Here is a 21,197-nt window from a genome sequence, read left to right on the forward strand (position 1 = left end):
CAGGGGAACCAATTTTGTCCTTTGCTATCCTTTTGCACTTAGGATTTTCTTTCACCTTATCTGACAAAGCAACCTCATGACTTTTTTTGCCGCCTTGATTTCTTAAGGTTTATCTTGCCTCAAGTACTTCATTTGCTCCACTGCCTATACCTGCTATGCACCTCTCTTCTTCCAAACCATATCCCAAATATCTCTCTAAAACCAATGTTCCCTCAGTCTCCTAACCTTGCCTTTAATCCTGACAGGAACATACAAACTCTGTACTTTCAAAATTTCACCTTTGAAGGTCCTACATTTACATTGCACATCCTTGCCTGTAAACAATTTATCCTAATATGCACATTCTATATCCTTCCTCATTTCTCAAAATTAGCCTTTCTCCAATGAACTTGAAACTAATGGCATTATGATCACTGGACCAAAAGATGTTCCCTTCACATACTTCTTTCACCTCTCCTGTCTCGTTCCCTAAAAGGAGATCTAGTATTGCATTTTCAATAGTTGGTACCTCTATAAATTGATTTAAGAATCTTTCCTGAACACATGACAAACTCCAAGCCATCCAACTCTTTTACAGTATGGGAGTCTCAGTCAATATGTGGAAAATTAAAATCCATTACTATCACAACCTTATGTTTTCTGCAGCTGTCTGATATCTCTCTACATATTTGCTCCTCCAATTCTCATTGACTATTGGGCGGTCTATAATACAACCCTCTGAGTGTGGTCATACCATCTCCACCATATGGCCTCAGTAGAAGAACCCTTTGGCTTGTCCTGTCTGAGCACATATGTGATATTGTCCCTGACAAGCAATGCCACTCCTCCCCCTTTCATCCCACCCCCCCCCCTCCCACCCCTGTTCTATCACGTCTAAACCAATGGAAGCCTGGAACTTTGAGCTGCCAGTGGTGCCCCTCTTGTAGCCAAGTTTCACCTGATGGCCACAATGTCATAATTCCACGTGTCAGTCCATGCTCTAAGCTTGTCTGCCTTTCTTACAACTTGCATTGAAATAGATGCACTTTAGACCATTTAGCTTTCTGAGCACCTTCTTCCCTGAAAGAGTAACTGCACTCACTTCCGTTCCCTGATATCTTTGGACATCCAGCACACTACTAATGTCTTCCACAGTGAAGACTGATGCAAAATACTCATTTAGTTCCTTTGCCATCTCCTTATCTCCCATTATTATTTTTCCAACATCATTTTCTAGTGGTCCTATGTCTACTCTCACTTATTCTTTATATACTCGAAGAAGCTTTTTGTATCCTCTTTGATATTATTTGTTAGCCTACTTTGGTACTTCACCTTTTCCCTCAATATGAGTTTTTTTAGTTTCCTTCTGTAAGTTTATAAAAACATTCCAATCTGCCATTTTCACACTACTTATTTTCTTCCTTGAATGCCCTCTCTTTTGCTGTAGCAGATTGCCCATGAGCCAGCCTAGACTAATGTGTTCATGATGACCAACCCTCACTAATAGGCGTCTACTGGTAAGGAAGTCAAGCATCCAGTTGCAGAGAGAAGATCCCTTTTTTGTAAATGTTGCTGGTACAGTAAAAATCCCTATTATCCAGCACTCAAACAACCAGAAACTCAAACATCCAACAAAACCATTGAGGAAATAAATAAATTAATTACAAATAAATAAGAATAAAGTTCTAAATAAAAGTTTAAAATTGTAAAAGTAGATGTTTTTTGAAGCAACACCCATCCCGTTGATGAAGATGGGAGCAAACATTCAGCCAGCATAGCACCCGACTCGTGCCCTGTCCATAGCAGTTGTTTGAACAAAGTTTGAATAAAATGACAGGACCCAGGATGAAGAGCCGGCCAATGCCGCTTGAGCGACACTACCAAAGTGTCTCCCTATCCCTGCCTTTGTTAGTATATTATTAAGAATACTGGTAAGGCTTTATCTGTAACTTGGGGGAAGGGGGGAGTTAATTATAACAGTAGCATGGTTAGTGTAGTTGCTTAGTGCAATGCTGTTACTGCACCAGTGAGTGGGGTTCAAATTTAAAGGATGGTGTGCCGAAGGCCTGACTGTGACACTTGCATGGAGGTAAATCAGGTTGCTCCGAGGGCCTGACCGTGTCAATTGCATGGAGGTGAATCAGTTGTGCCAAGGGCCTGACCGGTGCACTAGTGTGGAGGTGAGTTGGGTTGCGCCAAGGGTCTGATCAGGTAACCAGGATGAAGAGCCGGTTGATGCTGCTCGCCATTGGGGCAGCTCTCCCAAAGTGTTTCCCTATCTCTGCCTAGTAAGAGTCTATATTAGTATCAGGTATATTAGTCAGGCTTTATCTGTAAAATTGGGGGAGGGGGTTAATTATGACAGTGGCACAGTTAACATAGCAGCTAGCACAACATTGTTACAGTGCTAGTGATCAGGGTTCGAATTTAAATGCAAATTTTGTAAGTTACGGGAATTACTTGATTAAAGTTAACTTTACAGAATTAAAGATTACAATTCTGAATTGTTTTCAAATTATTTTACATTTTGCACTGTCTTTTGTCTTCTAAATAGTGCATTCTTAATGTTGGTGTATTAGTTAGACATTTTAAGAGTGAGCCTCAGTCAATCGGAAAATTCGTATTTCCAGCATCTGCTATCCCTGTAGGTGCCAGATAATGGGGATGTTACTGTATAATGGTTTTGAACATCGAGCTGTAATCAATTAACAGCAGACTGACTTGAGTGTTCTTGTGGTTCAGGCAATCTAATGTTGAGTGGGAGACTAATGAGATGACATCTGCTGTTGACCTGTTGTGATAATAGACAAATTGAAGTAGGACCTTGACCTTCCTGAGATAGGTTAATACAAGAGGAGGAGAATAGGAGTTAGATTCCTGAGATAGGAGTTGATCTATTCCATAACTCACCTCTCCAAGCATTTCAATATAATAGATGCAAGTCCCACTGGCCAATAGTTGTCGAGATAAGCCATCTTGTTCTTCTTGGGCACTGGTGTAATGGATGTCCCTTTAAAGCAGATGGGGACATCAGACCATAACAGTGAGAGTTTGAAAAGGTCTGTAGAAACTCCAGCCAGTCAATTTTCATGGGTTTTAATGAAGTTATAGGAAAAAAATCTGAAGAAAGGGATTAATCCGACTTTTAAAAGGCAGGGATTAATCAAAGATAGTTAGCATGGCTTTGTTAGAGGACTAACCGGACTAATCTTTTGAAGAGTACTGATGAGGCCAGTGTTGTTGATGTTTACATGGATTTCATTAAATTGGTGAAGTCCCACGTGGGAAACTTGTCCAAACAGTAAATGCAATCCAAGGCAAGTTGTTAAATTAGATCCAAAATTGCCTTTGTAAAGAAGGCTGAAGTGATTTTGGAGGGTTGTTTTTGTGATTGGAAACCTGTGAACAGTAGTGTGCCATGGCAGTTGCTATTATATTACATTAACTATTTGGATGCGAATGTTATGATGAATAAACCCAGAGTTTACAACAAAATTGGGGGTTCTGTTGATAGCAAGGAGGTTAGTGTTCAGCTACAGGACAATAGTGATGAGTTGGTAAAATGGTCAGATTATATATATATATATATATATATATTAAAAACATAAACACAAAAAAATTATACCCTTCCCACCCATCAGCTCTTAAGGAGAGCTAAAAAAAAAAGGAAAAATATATAATACATCAAAGTACATTTAAATGTATATATTCCAAATACGGTAACCACTTATTGACAAAAAAAAGAATAATTATAATGCAAATGATATGTAATTTTTACCATAACAATACAAGCTTTCAATTCATTATGCCATCGCGTTATATTAATCACTATGTTATCTGTCCATGTACTTGCTACACATTTTCGAGTGACAGACAGTACTAAACGGACAAATGCAATTTGAAATTTATCCAGCCCTAATCCCTTTAAAGGAACTATATAACCCATTTTAAAAATAGATAGATCTAATGGTAACTTAATATTATATAATTTTTCCAAAATTAACTTAATTTCTTCCCAAAATGGTTGTACATATACACAAGACCAGACAGCATGTAAAAAAAAGTACCAGTACATACACCACATCTAAAACAAATTAATAAATAAAATTAATAAAACCATATTTTTTCAATTTCTCTGGAGTTATATTTAACTGATGTAAAAAATTATAATTAACCATTTCTACTGTACATGCATCAATTTAGTTACACTGTCATAGCACATATCTGCCCAATAATCTTCAGGAAAAACAAAAGCTAAATAATTTTCCCACTTAAGCTTAGACTTCTCCCATTCCAGTTTATCCATATTGTCTTGTAACACTTGATACATAACAGAAATATATCCCTTTTTTGGTAGAGAAGAAATCAAAGATTCAAATTCCATCAATACAGGTAAAGTCATCTCTCTATCATGCATGTCTTTCACCAAAGCTCGAAGTTGATAATAAACAAACAAAGAATTTTCAGAAATATCAAAACATTCCCTCAATTGATTAAAGGAAAGAAACTGTCCTCTTCAAAACAGTCCTGCAATGTCTTTATAGCCTTAAAATCCGAACTCTTTAAATACTTATTAAATATCGAAAAAGGAATAAGCTGATTATAAAGGGGTTAAAATTGACAATTTACCTTTTGATCCTAAAATCTTATTTATTTGAGTCCACACCTCTAATAAATGCTTTAATATTGGCATATTATATTCCTGCAACAAATTTATATTCCATCGATATATAAATTGATGCACCTCAATTTCAGAAATGCAAGCCATCTCAACTTTCACCCAACTTGGGAGTTGGTTCAAATCCATCAATCTACTCATAAATTTCAACTGGGCTGCTTCATAATAATTTTGAAAATGAGGTAATTGAAGCCCACCTAACACATACTTCCAAGTAAGTTTATATAATGCTACCCGCGATAATTTACCTTTCCATAAAAATTCTCTTACGGCTTTATTTAAATCCTGAAAAAATCCCGTTAGAAGAGGACACGGTATTGATTGAAATAAATATTGAATTTGAGGAAAATATTCATCTTAATACAATTAACTCTACCCATTAAAGTTAGCGGGAGATCTTTCCATTTAATTAAATCTGCTTTAATCTTTTTTTAATAAAGGAACATAATTTAACATATAAAGATTGATGATCAGCATTTACAATTATTCCTAAATATTTAATTTTATCAGACCATTTCAATTTTATAATATCTTTATATTCTGAATAATCTCCTTCTCCAACTGTCAAAATTTCACTTTTATCCCAATTAACCCTATATCCAGATAGTGTTCCATATTGCAATAAACATTCCTGCAGATGCGGGTCTGTCAAATATATCAAAATATCATCTGCAAATAAATTAATCTTATATTCTTCATTCCTAACTCTCATCCCTCTTATCTGTTCATTCTGTCTTACTGTTTGAGCTAATGGTTCAATAGCCAATGCAAATAAGGCTGATGACAATGGACACCCTTGTCGAGTCTAACGTGTCAATTTAAACGGTAATGAAACTTGACCATTTGTCACCACCCTGGCATTCGGGTTTGTATATAAAGCTTTAACCCAACCAATTAAAAAAGGGGCCAAATTTAAACTTCTCCAACACCTTAAATAAAAATTCCCATTCAACCCTGTCAAAGGGTTTTTCCACATCAAGCGGATGTGGATGGTTGGGCTGGTGTCGATATGCATTGACCAAAGTAATCAATTGAAGAATATTATCTGATGTGTTTCTATTCTTAATAAAACCGGTTTGATCAATAAATAAATAAATATATATCTATATCTATATATATAGATATATATCAATTTAGGTAAATACTTAGTAAGTCAATTTGCTAACACTTTTGCTATAATTTTATAGTCTACATTCAGTCGAGAAATAGGTCCATATGAAGACACTTTCAACTGATAGCCAAGTTAACCATATAACCATTTACGGAGCGGAAACAGGCCATGTTGGCCTTTCGAGTCCGCACTGGTTCACTGATTCTTTCCCTCTTTCCCATTTTTCCCATTCTTTCCATTCTGTCCCTTTCCATTGGCAAATGGAATTTAATCCTATTGGGTGTGATATGATGCGCTTCGGGAAGTCTAATAAAGGATGTACACAATGAATAGTATGATCCTAGGGAATATATTGTGGAATATTGGTGAAGAAGGCAGCACAGGTAGATAAGGTGGTGAAGAAGGCATACAGGATACTTGTCTTCATCAGCCGACTTGCAGAATAAAAATAGAGAGGTTATGGTACAACTTTGTTGAACATAGCTTAAATATTGTGTGCAGTTCTGAGCACCATGCTATAGGAGGGAAGTGATTGCATGTATCTGGATAAAAGTAGAAGAATTTTCCTCGAATGTTGCCTGTGATTAAATGTTTCCATTATGTAAAGAGATTGAATAGGGTAGGTATGTTTTGCTTGGAGGAGTGGAGGCTGATAGAGTTGTATGTATTTATGAGGAACAACATGAGGGCAAATAGTATAAATCTTTTATTTATTGTTTGGATGTCTAAAGTTAGAAGGCATAGGTTTTTGCCAAGGAGTAAAAGGTTTAGATGTAATCTGAGGAAGAATTGATGGTGTTTGGAATCTGGAGAGCATTGATTGTGTGAATGGTGTAGAAAGAGACTCTCATGAGAAATATTTAGACAATCAGTATGGATCAGGTGTTGATATATGAGATTAATGTGGATAGATTCTTGGCATAGGCATGGTGGATCTAAGCACATATTTCTCTGCTGTATGATCCAATGACTCTTTGATAATTGCTTGATTGTCATCTTATCTACCAGCAAGGACTTTCATCACTCAGACTTCATTCTTCAGTGGCTGTATTAAAGCAGAAGAGTCATCAGTTCCCTGTCTTGGGTATGCAAATCTTACTGATTGAAGTTCAGAAAATCTCTGATGGAACCAGAGCTGCACGGTTAGCATATTGGTTTGTGCAACACTGTTACAGCACCAGCAACTTGGGTTCGAATCCGGCGCCGTCTCACTGTGTCTGTGCGGGTTTCATCCAGGTACTCTGGTTTCCTCCCACCTTTAAAAAAAAAGGTACTGTGGTGGTAGGTCAATTGGGTGTAATTGGGCAGCACAGGATCGTGTGCCAAAAGAGCCTGTCTCTGTGGTGTATCTAAACTTTTTTTTAAAAAATCCTAGAATGACTAGAAGCAAAATAAGAGCATACTGTAAATCATAAGTATTGGTACTAGATCTCATTCCATTGTGGCTATAAAAGTCTGCCACCAGCTGACCTGGCACTCTGTTCTTCCTTAGGGATTGATATTCAGGCTCATCACATGCTATCGTCTCCTGAAAATCTTGAGTACCAGGTATACACCACCCACTGAGAACTGCGTGTCCCTTTGATTCTCTTTCTCCTGCAAATCTTAAGTTCTTTGAGCAGCAGAGTTTTACAATGGTTCTACTGGCCATTGTGGTCTTAATCTGAGATCCAAGGAGAATCATTGACCCCAGTGATGTGAATGATGGTCATTCTAGACCACCAAACGTGCACACCTCTTAGTATGACTAACAGACCAGAATCCTTTTGTTTCAATAGGAGCAGAGAAGTTTTGAGTAGTCAATATCAGTTAACTGAGTAAACATGTGTTTATTGACGAGCCACCTTTCTAATTTGCCGTGGTTATGGTCATAACTTAACAGATTAGGGGTGATTTCCTGATAGGATATCTGGTTTAATCCCTAACTCCCTTTAACTGCATCCAATCTGTCACCAAGTGAAAATTCCCCCCTCACATCCAACAGCTATGGGAGAATCTGTGAAATGTAATTATATTTGAAATGCAGAATTAACTAGAGTTCCTCTGGATGTCGATCTGGAGCTAAAAGGCAATGCTGTTGAATGATCTCTTTTGTGAAATGTTTACAGGTGCTGATAACATATCAAAGATATTTCACAATATTTGATTTGATTTCATCTCAGTGTACCTAACTAACTTTGTTATTAGTTTATTAATCCCCAAAATGACAGTAACTTTGTCTGTAAAGAATAGATTTTTCCCACAATCCTAAATCAAAGGTAAAGGAGATTGAAACTGAACATGATTCCTTTGTCCTTGCCCATGAATTTGCCATGTCATTCTGTTGTACATTAACTCATACAGACTTTAAACTGCAAATGTTTACTGCCTGAACATACAAATGAAAGAGTAAACAGTTGGGACAATCTTCCATCAAAAAGCACAAAAGTTTAACTTGTTCTTTCTAGGGGTATATATTACATGTATGGATCTGGTGTAAATGTGAACATGCACACTATATTTGAGATTTCTCCTCCCCCCCCCTCCCCCCCCTCCCCCCCCCCTCCCCCCCCCTCCCCCCCCTTCCCCCCCCCCCTCCCCCCCACATTAGTGGCTGGAATATGGGCAATGTTTTTGTGAGATGTTAGTTAAATTTACAGGAAAGCTGAGAGCTCATCAGTTTTACATCACAACACTGTCAAGGAGTGGTGGGTCATTAAAATCTAGTTGGTTTGGGTCCTTTTTATTCAGGTGCCTGCCTGTTTTTTGCTTGTACTTTGTCGAAGGGCTGAAGCCCGAAATGTTGGTTACTCTTTACTTCCCATAGATTCTGTGTGATGTGCTGAGTTTCTCCAGCACATTTGTGTGTTGCACTCAACCCCAACAACTGCAGTCTTTCATATTTAATTTGGTTTGGGTTTTCCTGTGTTAGTTTGTGTGTTGGTATAAGCAGTTCTCCTCAAGCCATCTCAATGGGGGGATTATAATCCCTGAATGTCAGATTGTGTGTGACCTGTGGAGAAACCCCCACTGAGGTAACTAGATGTTACCTTCAGTGTGAGGGCAGCCAGTGATCTTTGGTTAGGGCGAAGGATGGATGGGGAGTAGGGATGAGTGGGGCTGTTGAGGTATTGAAGCCTTTGATGATACATCCCACAATGCTCAGAATGTTAGCAAACAAAAATCTTTACTTCAAGTTGTAGAGAGAAATACCAGATCAGATGAGTGAAGGGTTGGCTCAAGAGGATGGTTTCAAGTAGAGATGGTTCATGAGAAAAAGTTGAGACTAGGAAGCTGAAAGCACAGATCCTCCAGTTAAATTCAAGGGACTACTCAAGACCACCTTTAACATATCTATAGGATGATTGTTGAGTTTCATAGATCAGGAAAGAGGGGTAGATGAAAGATTTTAAAATCAAGATATGTTATCAGTGTGGGAGCGGGTATAAATTATGATGAATATATGTAATGGGTGAAGGAGGCGTGAGGAGAGTTGAGATGTAGGCAACAGCATCGAGGATGACTTCCAATTTATGTATCTTAGAAAAAGTGGGAGGCTTGGCCAAAAGACCACTGGAACAGTCAGGCCATCTGTAGTTATGTAAGCCCGACTGATGGACATATGAGTAAGTTGCTATAATATTAAATTCAAAAGTCTGAGTATGCCCAAATGTTTGTTCCTACAAATTGCAGTACTAGCTTCTTCTCTCTCTCTCTCTCTCTCTCTCTCTCTTTCTCTCTCTCTCTCTCTCTCTCTCTCTCTCTCTCCCTCACTCTCTCTCTCTCCCCACTTTTAGCAGTTGTTCTTTTGTTTCAGTCATGTGTGCTTTTGATGCCAAACATTACTACAAAGGTTTGGTGGGCATATCAAGTGATTTTTGTGTATTATACAATTTCTGGATAAAATTACCGATGAACATGCGTGAAAATGGAGACAGCCCATATCTAGAGACATTGACAAGGGTATGAGCAGCAGAAAAGCCAGGGCAGGTGGAACTGAGCCTTTCTTGTGACGGAAACATGTTGTATAAATACATGGGCTTCTTGGTACTACTGCTGACTGAGGCAAATAACGGGTAGATTTCAACATCCAGTATTGAAGGCTAATCTCAAATGACAGTGGTGGCTTGTAGAATATATCAAAAGTCAAACCACAGGTAAATAGTTCTTCAGCATTCACTCACTTTCATATGCACCAACTTCTTCCCATATTAGAAAGAAATCAACACATTTAATATATTAACTATCGACATAAATGTTTATACGGTCTGTTTAAAAAAAAAAGTTCAAAGTTCAGATTTATTGTCAGAGTACACATATGACATCGCTTACAACCATAAGATTTTTATTGTGGGCCAGACAGAATTTCTACTTCTTCAGTTTAAAAAAAAACTGTGCTCTAAACTTCACATGCTTTTCATATTTACTGTTGAACATTGCATAGTTTTGTCTTTATCGCTTGCTACACCAGAGGTTATTTAAGGTTCAAGGTTCCTTTCATTGTCATGTAACAATTCATTAAAATTATAACTACATGATATACTTCTGCTTGCTGAAAGGAAGACAAAGAGTTGTCATTAGAATGGCCTGGTGCCCCTTACAATACAAGAGAAAGAAAAGCAAAAGAGAGTCCCATCAGAGTTACTGAGAGCCTATAGATTCACTCTAGTGCTCTTGCAGCCATTGGCAACCTGAGGTCCAGATTCAAACCTATGACACGATCAGGAAGAATTCCAAACCTGAGGCCCTTTGGATGCCCTTCTTGCCCTCAGCACCCTCTTGAATCCCAACTCTGATACCTGGTTCTCATGAACCAGTATCCAGCAGCCTGCAACCTATTTGGGTCCTTCAGCTGCTGAACCCTTCGCTGGTCCGCTGCTGTGGTTGCTGTACTGTAGTGTCGTCTCCTCTGCTTCTGCTTCTCAACAGGGGCTGTTATCCCCATTTCTGGTGTCCTGAGCCAAGCCACTGCTCCCTGGAGTCTGCAACCTCTCATGCCAAGCACAGATGCTGCCATCTTGGGCACACACCTTGTAGTTGCAATATTTTATTTACAAACTTCCATCAGCTCCTTTAACAGGCCATTTTAAGCCTGTATAGATCCGCCAGCATTAGGACCAGGCGGTTGAAATCTTCAGAGCTGCGGTATGTCTCCACTCTTGTGGATCTACACCAGTGACAGTGATGTTGTTATAGCAGCTCCAGCAGAGCTGCTTTTTTTTTAAACATAATACAATTTTTTTTGTATATAAATATCAGCTGTGCTTGAAGGAATACTTGCTTAGTGAGGCAGAATCTGGAGTATTTTGCTCAGTTTTGGACCTTTAATTTAAGAAAGGTATCATTAGTGTTAGAGGTAATCTGGAAGTGATTCATTCAGCTAATTCCTAGGATGAGAGTGTTGTCCTATCATGAACACTGTTCTCTCTCAGATGTACGTGTGTACGTGCACACACACATTTTGCAACCAGCGTACAAAGGAAATTAATGTGCGCACCAAAGGTTAGTTACCTAGTTCAAAGTATAGAATAACATCTTAAATAAACATGTTTTACTTTGTAGAATGCAATTATTTTTGTATTATATTAAAACTTGCCAATACAACTTTATTAACCATGAGAGATAGGCTGTGTCTAAATTATCTTGAAACAATTTCAAGATTACATTTACACAGCATTCAGTGTGCACATTGTCACAGGAAACAAATTTGCACAACATCAGATTTTTGCGCACATTGACTATTAAAAATTAAAGGGAACGTGAATGGCTAAATAAATGCTAGCTTCTTGTTTGGAATTTAAAATATGAAGGGTGATCCATTGAAACATATAATTGAGTATAATAAGGTAGATATTATGATGTTTTCATAAATGATTCTCAAACAAGAATATTAATTATAAGATGAAGGGTCAATCATTTAAAATTTAGGTGCCCAGATATTTGTTCTTGCAGAGCTTAGTAAATCTGCAACATTCTACCTCAGGGGGTGGTTGATGCTCACACCACTAGAAGTATTTAAAAAAGAGCTTGATAAGATTTTGTAAATTGTAGAATTGAGGGCAATGAGAAACTAACATGGAAGAGGAGGTGAAGCCTGGGGTAAATCAGCCATGATTATATTGAATGGGAGGGAGTAGACATGAAACTTACTTCTGCTCATATTGTTCTTTCTCCGTCTGAACGTCTTGAATCAGGATGTGAAATTTGCTGGCTGTTTGGGGCGGAAGGATGGATAAATCAGTAGTGTTACAGGTCAGAATTGTGCATGTGCTTCTGATATATGGTTAGATTGGGGTGGGGAGCATCTGAGGCTCTGCCTGTCCTCTTTGCATGAGTTCAGTGCAGTAGTCCAAAGTCAAGAGACTGACACTCCAAATGGGCAGAGATGGTGGTATGGAAGGGAAGTGCTACCCCTTGCATGAAATATTAAACCTGATCCCCAAGTCTCCTCTCATCTAGAAAGAAAAGGTTGCATGGTAGTATTTTGAAACTGTGCAGAACATTCATCATGCTGCTCTGCTCAATAATCATTCATATTTAACATAATTTTTAAAAAGAGATTATCTGCAGTAATAATATGGTAGCAATTGAGAAAGAGCAGAAGAGATTAACCAGGATGTTACCATGTATGGAAGGCCACAGGTATAAGGACAGCTTGGATAGGCAGGTTTTTTTCCCCTATGGAATATAGGAAGCTGAAGGGTAACCTTGCTGCAGAAGTTTATAGGGTGATTAAGAAGGTGTGAAGTGTACCCCTAAGATCCTGCTGTTCCTCTACAATGTTAAGCTTTCTGCCATTAACTGTGTACTCTGCCTTCAAGTTTGGCCTTCCAAAGTGAAACACCTCACAATTCTCCAGATTGAACTCCATCTCTCACCTCTCTTCCCAACTCTGCATCCTGCCTATTTCCCATTGTAACAACATTATCCACCACATCTCCAACCTTCATATCATCTGAAAAATTACTGACACACTTCTCCACTCTTTTATCCAAGTCATTTATAAACATCACAGAGGTCCTAGAACAGATTCCTGCAGAACTCCATTGGTCTCTGACCTCCATTCATTAATTCCTTTATTATGTGTGTAGTACACAGAACTCAAAACGGTCAACCAGTTTACCTACCTCGGCTGCACCATTTCATCTGATGCAAGGATCGACAAAGAGATAGACAACAGACTCGCCAAGGCAAATAGCGCCTTTGGAAGACTACACAAAAGAGTATGGAAAAATAACAACCTGAAGAGACACACAAAGATCAGCATGTACAGAGCCGTTGTCATATCCACGCTCCTGTTCGGCTCCGAAACATGGGTCCTCTACCGGCATCACCTACGGCTCCTAGAACACTTCCATCAGCGCTGTCTCCTCTCCATCCTCAACATTCATTGAAATGACTTCATCACCAACATTGGAAGTACTTGACCTGGCAGAGTCAGCAAGCATCGAATCCATGCTGCAGAAGACCAACTGTGCTGGGTGGATCACGTCTCCAGAATGGAGGACCATCGCCTTCCCAAGATCGTGTTCTATGGTGAGCTCTCCACTGGCCACCGAGACAGAGGTGCACCAAAGAAGAGGTACAAGGACTGCTTAAAGAAATCTCTTGGTGCCTGCCACATTGACCACCGCCAGTGGACTGATATCGCCTCAAACCGTGCATCTTGGCGCCTCACAGTTCGGTGGGCAGCAACCTCCTTTGAAGAAGACCGCAGAGCCCACCTCACTGACAAAAGACAAAGGAGGAAAAACCCAACTCCCAACCCCAACCCACCAATTTTCCCTTGCAACCACTGCAACTGAGCCTGTCTGTCCCGCATTGGACTTGTCAGTCACAAATGAGCCTGCAGCAGACGTGGACATACCCCTCCATAAATCTTCGTCCTCGAAGCCAAGCCAAAGAAAGAAAAAAGAAAAAAAAGTAATAAAAAAGAGTGCAGAAAAATTTTATGTAGATGTTACCTGAAATGGATGGCTATAGTTACATGGAGCTATTAGAGAGATTATTCTTACTGAAATATAGGAGGCTGAGGGGTGACAGGTGAATCAAGAACAGCATATTATAAGCTTTCTTAACTACCCTATCAACTTGCATGACAACCTTGAGAGATCTATGAATTTGGACCCCAGAATCCCTCTGTTTTTCTGCACAGTTAAGAATCTTGCCATTAACCATGTGTTCCACCTTGAAGTTCTGAAATACAACACTTCACACTTATTCTGATTGAACTCCATCTGCCACTTGTCCACCCAATTCAGCATTCTGTCTATTCCTGTTGTCACCTTTGACAACCTTCTACACTATCCCAAAACCTTCAACCTTCTTGTCATCTGCAAACACACTGAGCCATTCCTCCACTTCTTCATCCAGGTCATTAATAAAAATCACAAAGAGCAGAAGTTCCAGAAGAGATCCCTGTGGAATTCCAGTAGCCATTGAATTCTAGGCATAACATATTCCATTTATTACTACTCTCTGCTTTCTGCAGGCAAGCCAATGCTGAATACTCACAGCCAAGGTTCCATGGATCCTATGCCACATGATTGATTCTACAAGAGGAACCTTGTCAAATGGCTTACTTAAAATCCATATATCCCACATCTAGAACTTTACTTTCATCAATTTCTTTTGTCACTTCCTCAAACAAACTCAATTAGGCTCGTGAGTCACAACCTGCCCCTCACAAAGACATGCCAACTCTTCCTGAGAAGACTATCCTTCTCTAAATGCTTGTATGTATTGTTCCAAAGAATCCTCTCCAATAGTTTATCTACCACTGGTCTATATGGTTCCCAGGATTCTCCCTATTACCTTTTTATCTTTTTTAAACAAGGGAACAACATTTGCCATTCTCAAATCCTCTAGTAACCTCCCCTGTAGCCAGGGAGGACAAAGATCATTGCCAATACCCCAGAAATCTCATCCCTAGCTTCCTGTAGTAACCTGGGGTATATCCTGTCCAGTCCAGGGGATTTACCAATCTGAATGCTTTTTTTTAAGAAGATCTAGCACTTCCTCTTTCTTAACCTCAATATGCTCCACCACAAAAGCTTGCATAATACTGACCTCACATTGTTCATCAGAGAGGGACCTTAATCACTTATGCAAAGTTTTCATTTAGGACCTCCCATTACCTCCTCTTCCTCCAGGGATGTTCCCTCCTTTTTCCTTGTGGCCCTATCTTCATTCTAGTCATCCTTTTTTTCACCTATGCTCAGAATGCCTTAGAGTTTTCCTTAATTCTGTTTCCTAAAGTCTTCTTGTGCCCTCTTTCAGATCTCAGGATAGGAAATGTGTTGAGGAGTTGTGGGCCAAATGAAGGCAAATAGTATTGGTGTACTTGGGCATCATGGTTGATGTGGATGAGCTGGATCCATGGGGCCTGTTTCTGCACTACACATTTCTAGCATTCTGTGATATAGTATCCCATTGTGGCTTCGCGGACGAAGATTTATGGAGGGGGTAAAAAGTCCACGTCAGCTGCAGGCTCGTTTGTGGCTGACCAGTCCGATGCGGGACAGGCAGACACGATTGCAGCGGTTGCAAGGGAAAATTGGTTGGTTGGGGTTGGGTGTTGGGTTTTTCCTCCTTTGCCTTTTGTCAGTGAGGTGGGCTCTGCGGTCTTCTTCAAAGGAGGCTGCTGCCCGCCAAACTGTGAGGCGCCAAGATGCACGGTTTGAGGCGTTATCAGCCCACTGGCGGTGGTCAATGTGGCAGGCACCAAGAGATTTCTGTAGGCAGTCCTTGTACCTTTTCTTTGGTGCACCTCTGTCACGGTGGCCAGTGGAGAGCTCGCCATATAATACGATCTTGGGAAGGCGATGGTCCTCCATTCTGGAGACGTGACCCATCCAGCGCAGCTGGATCTTCAGCAGCGTGGACTCGATGCTGTCGACCTCTGCCATCTCGAGTACCTCGACGTTAGGGGTGTGAGCGCTCCAATGGATGTTGAGGATGGAGCGGAGACAACGCTGGTGGAAGCGTTCTAGGAGCCGTAGGTGGTGCCGGTAGAGGACCCATGATTCGGAGCCGAACAGGAGTGTGGGTATGACAACGGCTCTGTATACGCTTATCTTTGTGAGGTTTTTCAGTTGGTTGTTTTTCCAGACTCTTTTGTGTAGTCTTCCAAAGGCGCTATTTGCCTTGGCGAGTCTGTTGTCTATCTCATTGTCGATCCTTGCATCTGATGAAATGGTGCAGCCGAGATAGGTAAACTGGTTGACCGTTTTGAGTTTTGTGTGCCCGATGGAGATGTGGGGGGGCTGGTAGTCATGGTGGGGAGCTGGCTGATGGAGGACCTCAGTTTTCTTCAGGCTGACTTCCAGGCCAAACATTTTGGCAGTTTCCGCAAAGCAGGACGTCAAGCGCTGAAGAGCTGGCTCTGAATGGGCAACTAAAGCGGCATCATCTGCAAAGAGTAGTTCACGGACAAGTTTCTCTTGTGTCTTGGTGTGAGCTTGCAGGCGCCTCAGATTGAAGAGACTGCCATCCGTGCGGTACCGGATGTAAACAGCGTCTTCATTGTTGGGGTCTTTCATGGCTTGGTTCAGCATCATGCTGAAGAAGATTGAAAAGAGGGTTGGTGCGAGAACACAGCCTTGCTTCACGCCATTGTTAATGGAGAAGGGTTCAGAGAGCTCATTGCTGTATCTGACCCGACCTTGTTGGTTTTCGTGCAGTTGGATAATCATGTTGAGGATGCTTTCTGTGCCCAAATTAGCCTTCATAAATCATGTGTTCAACAATGACTGCACTTTAAAATCTTTCATTGGTAGTCAGGCATTTGAGCTATCTTGGTCAATATCACTAAGCCACACAGAAAGCAAGTAGGCCCTTTGACCCAGGAAGTCCACACTAATTCAAATAACTCATTCTACTGATCCTAGATTTCTCCCCACATACCCAGAAACTTTCTCAAGGTTTTACCACTCACCTGCACATTAGAGATAATTAACCCATCAATCCAAATATCTCTGAAATATGGGAGGAAACCCATGTGGCCAAATGTAAAATCTACCAGAGGTTAAGATTGAAGCTGTCAGCAATTCTATGAACTGTTCCATTCTGAAACCCATAAATTGCCTCACATTGGATCGTGTTTAAGTTGTGTCACTAATGCAGGTGACATTGTTCTGTCTCTCTGCACAATTAAATTCCTCACGACAATCTCATGAGATTGAACAACCAGTATACTGTTGTGTACAACTGATACACTTCAATGTATCTCAACCATGCCAAGGGTACAATAGAGGGAGATGCACTGTACTGTGCCATGTGCATGCAGCCACTGTGGAACACCTATCTTATTATCAATTTTCATACTTGTAACATTATCGTGTAATATGATTCACCGAATAGTACTTGTATTTAATAGTGCAAGTGTGTCTAACTTTTGTACACTTGCTTTGTACACTACTGTCACTTGCATTATGCAGAGTATCTGGTTGTTTGGTTATATTGTGTAGTTTATTTCTATTGGATACTTGCTCTGCCCAGTGTATTGGTTACTGTTGTATTTAGCACAATTTTGTTCACCCATTACTCTTGTACACTTGCACAGTTCACTGTAGGTATCTTTATTATACACTTATCATTCAGTATTTCTGTACATTTGCATAATTCAGTTTGTTTTTCACAATTAAACATTCTGCAGTATTCATTGTTATGAGTACACATACCATTTGACTTCCAAATGGAGTAACATTCCAACAATAATTTTTATTCTGGATATTACTGATGTACGTTTCGGCGATGGCTTGAACAGTCTAACTGGGGCCACTGGTTGCCTATTGATATTTTACATGAAGCAATAAACTACAAAGTGATGTGAAAATGAAACAGAAGCTAGCAATTTAGAATCGTTTTATGACAGTCTTTGTAAAGGGCAAAGCTCTTTTGCAAATATAATGTAAGTAAATGGAGGTTTTAGTTGACAATAGGTCTAATTTCAATTTGTCAAAAACACTGAATTTAATTTCTGGCTTCAGCTAACAATGGAATATCATTTTAGCTCTGAAATGTTTATTGGATCTAGTGATAAGGAAGTCAAATTTTGTTATATATTTGCAATCTAGTGAGGTGTTTGGCCTGCACATATTAAAATGAGATGCTTTTTCAATCTAAGTATTTGTGTATGTCTTCCTATAGTAAGAAATCAACTCATCTATAGCCCTTCTGATCCATCTGGTGTACTTAGACACCTTTGTGTAGATGCCATATTTCCCTTTCTGTGCACACCCTTCTCCCCAACTCACAATGCCAGTCAAAAACCAAGTATTCCGGTGTGGGGTAACATGGGGGCCCCCACTGTCCCCCTGGCAAGCATCTTTGCTCTCATTTTCGTAGCCAGCACAGAACATGTTCTGAGAGACCTGGTACCGACTGGACTCAATGCATTTGATCCGATTGACGTAAGGCACGGTGAGCCGTTGGAGCTTGGTGGATGGCGCACCATGGTCGTGCATACGGCCCCAACCACTGACTAATGCATTGGGCTGGTGCATCAAAACTTTTTCTGCAAAGCTTTTTTGAGGCAGGCATATTGGTACCACGTTCTGGTTAAATTCTAGAGGTTTCTTCAACAACACGACTGCAATGTCATTATCAAAATTGTGTCTTTGGAAGTTATGATGAGAGATTACCACATCAACATCTCGATTCTGTTCTGTACCTTCATCTTCGTTGACATCAAATTCACCTACAAGTAGCCACAGCAATGTTTAAATAAATGACATAAATCTTTTAAAGCTTTTATTTAATGGTTACATTTTGTTTAAATTGATTCAAACAATTGGAGAGTCTGAGTTTCTGCTCTGCATACCGGAGCAAACACCCTGTGATTTAACAACTACCTACAACACCCAACCCCAACCAACCAATTTTCCCTTGCAACCGCTGCAATCGTGTCTGCCTGTCCCGCATCGGACTGGTCAGCCACAAACGAGCCTGCAGCTGACGTGGACTTTTTACCCCCTCCATAAATCTTCGTCCGCGAAGCCAAGCCAAAGAAAACATCCATGTAGTGCCTTTGATCCAGTGAAATATGCCAAGGCACTTCAGAGAAATGTGAATTGTGAGCCAGTAAAAGAAAACCTTAGAGTAAGAGCCAAAGAGTTGGACGAAGAATCGGTTTTCAGAGAAGGACTTGGAAAAGCGAGATTTAGGGAAGGAACTTCTTCATGGTTACCAGTAGAAGGGTAAAGGAGGTGATGGATTTGGCAGAGTGCAGAGATCCTAGAAGGTGTATAGAAAAAAAATTGTGATGGTGATGGGTTGGAGTGAAAATGGAGCAATTTCAATACAAGGATGAGATAAAGAATGGTTGCCGTATATAGGAGGGATGGTAATATAACAGCATATAGTTTCAGTCCTAATCTCCATTGTTGTCTATGTAGAGTTTGCATGCTCTGTTACACCATGGATTTTCCCTGGATACTCTGGTTTACACCCACATCCCAAAGATGAGGTGGTAGCTCTGTAGCCATATTAAATTATCCCTAATATAGGTAACTACAAGCTAGAACAGGACGGCATAGCAACAGGCCCTTTAGCCTGTATGTGTGCTAAACAGGATGTCCAAAGCAAACTAAAACTCTGCTGCTGGCACTTGATGGATATGTGGTACAATTATATTTGTTTCCATCACAATCCCAGGCAGCTCATTCCAGGCTCCAACCATTCTCTATCTAAAATATTTGCCCCACACATCTCCCTTAAACTTCCTCCTGGTCCCCTTAAAGGCATTTTCTCAAGTATGTGGTGCTTTTATCCTGGGGTCAAGTTTCTGAATGTCCACATTGTCTCATTATTTTAGACACCTCTATCAGGTCTCCTGTCAGCCTATGCACCAGAGAAAACAATTCAAGTATGTCAGTCCTCTGTCAATAACTCTTGCCTCAAAACCAGACAACATCCTAGTAACCTCTTATGTATTTTTTCCATAATCTCCTTGTAATGGGGTTGCAAGGTAATGCCCACCCAATGAAGCCAAATATACCATATGCCTTCTTTACCTCCTTATCTACTTTCAATGAGTTATGAACCTGAACCCCCACTGCATTGTCAATGCAGTTAAGAGTCCTGGCATTACATCCTATATGTCAAAGTTAACACTTCACACTTGTCTGGATTAAATTCCATATGTCATTTCTATGCCCAAATTTGTAACTTGTCTATAGTATACCCTGTATTCTTTGATAACCCTCCACACATCCCACAACTCCACTCATCTTTTATATCATCTGCAATATTACTAATCCACCAACCTACTTTTTCATCCAAGCTATATACTCAAATAACAGAAGTCCAACACTGGCTTGGTGCTCACTGCTTGCTGCTGGTGGAGTCACAAGATTTTCAAGGCCCCAGCAATCTTCCCTCTTGCCTTTCAATCACCTGTGATATTATCCCATCATGCCCTGGGGAATTTTTTTTACCTTGGTACTCCTCATGAGCACCATCTCTTTCTTAATCTCAAAATGCCATGACACACAAGCATTCTCCACATTTCTCTCCCAATACTCTTTGTCCGTCCTTTTGATGAATTCTGATACAATGTATTCATTTAGTACTTGGCTCACTTCCTGTGATACTAATCATAAATATCCTCCTTTTCCTAGTTATCTTCTTGTCTTTAATGCAAGTATAAAATGTTTTTAATCCTCTTTGCAAAGGATATTTTGTGGCCCCTAATGCCCTGCTGATGTCCTTCTGCAATGTCTGTCATAAAAATTGGATAATTAATTGAAGAAATCTGAATTTTTGCAAGAGGGGCAAAAATACAGAAAATATCAGGGGGTCAGCTCAACATTTTTCATTATACCTGGAATCAATTTAAAAGAGAATCATTATAGGTCAATGAAGCAATGTAGTAGAGAAAGTCCTTACCAGCAACAGCAGTGATAGTCTTGGTTTGGTTAATGCAATGGGCTGCAGTCAACAGGATCAAATTATTTAGAATTGTGGCTCCACAAAATCCATTGCCATCTTCATCAACTAAAAGGACCTGTGGTTAATTAATATGTCAAAATAATTATTTGGCACTTTGGATGTGGTGAAAATTCAGCCCGCCCAATGGATGTTCTGAGAGTCATGGTGGGTTGCCAGCAATAATTATAATTGAGGCCTTTGGAACTCATCCACCTTGGAATCTGGACCTAACCTCATCAGGAACTGTGACTGATTGGTGATGGATCTGTTCATGTACTGAACATTTGGTAAAACCAACATGTAAACAGAAAATTACACTGATTCCCCATGACATTAATTGAGATCATTATGGTATTGCTTATGAATGGAGAATGACCAAACACGTGGTAAATCACCTGTGTTGCAGCTCATTAACATAAAACAAGGTGATGGATCAGAAGAAAGTCCAGGACAGTCTCATGTAGGTTTGCACATGAACAAATTTGGAATTTTCAACCATGGGCAACTGTAAAGGCCAGG

The 21,197-nt window shown here is 40.0% G+C and overlaps 2 protein-coding genes and 1 long non-coding RNA gene across 9 annotated transcripts in view; 1 reads left to right on the forward strand and 2 right to left on the reverse strand.

Moving 5' to 3' along the window:
- LOC138739830 (uncharacterized) overlaps positions 1–11,959 on the reverse strand; it is a 30,389-nt gene extending 18,430 nt beyond the window's left edge. The window contains exons 1-2 of the long non-coding RNA XR_011342464.1: positions 11,898–11,959; positions 2,890–2,989 (exon numbers count right to left, since the gene is read on the reverse strand). This is a non-coding gene — a long non-coding RNA (uncharacterized lncRNA). The remainder of the gene's footprint in view (positions 1–2,889; positions 2,990–11,897) is intronic.
- grtp1a (growth hormone regulated TBC protein 1a) overlaps positions 1–21,197 on the forward strand; it is a 393,930-nt gene that overhangs the window by 48,742 nt on the left and 323,991 nt on the right. The window lies entirely within an intron of this gene.
- LOC138738729 (coagulation factor X-like) overlaps positions 17,311–21,197 on the reverse strand; it is a 46,179-nt gene continuing 42,292 nt past the window's right edge. The window contains exons 7-8 of the mRNA XM_069889521.1: positions 20,637–20,754; positions 17,311–18,447 (exon numbers count right to left, since the gene is read on the reverse strand). Of these exons, the coding sequence (XP_069745622.1) occupies positions 17,870–18,447; positions 20,637–20,754 (696 nt within the window). The 3' untranslated portion in view covers positions 17,311–17,869. The remainder of the gene's footprint in view (positions 18,448–20,636; positions 20,755–21,197) is intronic.

Source organism: Narcine bancroftii, chromosome 7 (assembly GCF_036971445.1).
Source record: "Narcine bancroftii isolate sNarBan1 chromosome 7, sNarBan1.hap1, whole genome shotgun sequence".
NCBI lineage: Eukaryota > Metazoa > Chordata > Chondrichthyes > Torpediniformes > Narcinidae > Narcine > Narcine bancroftii.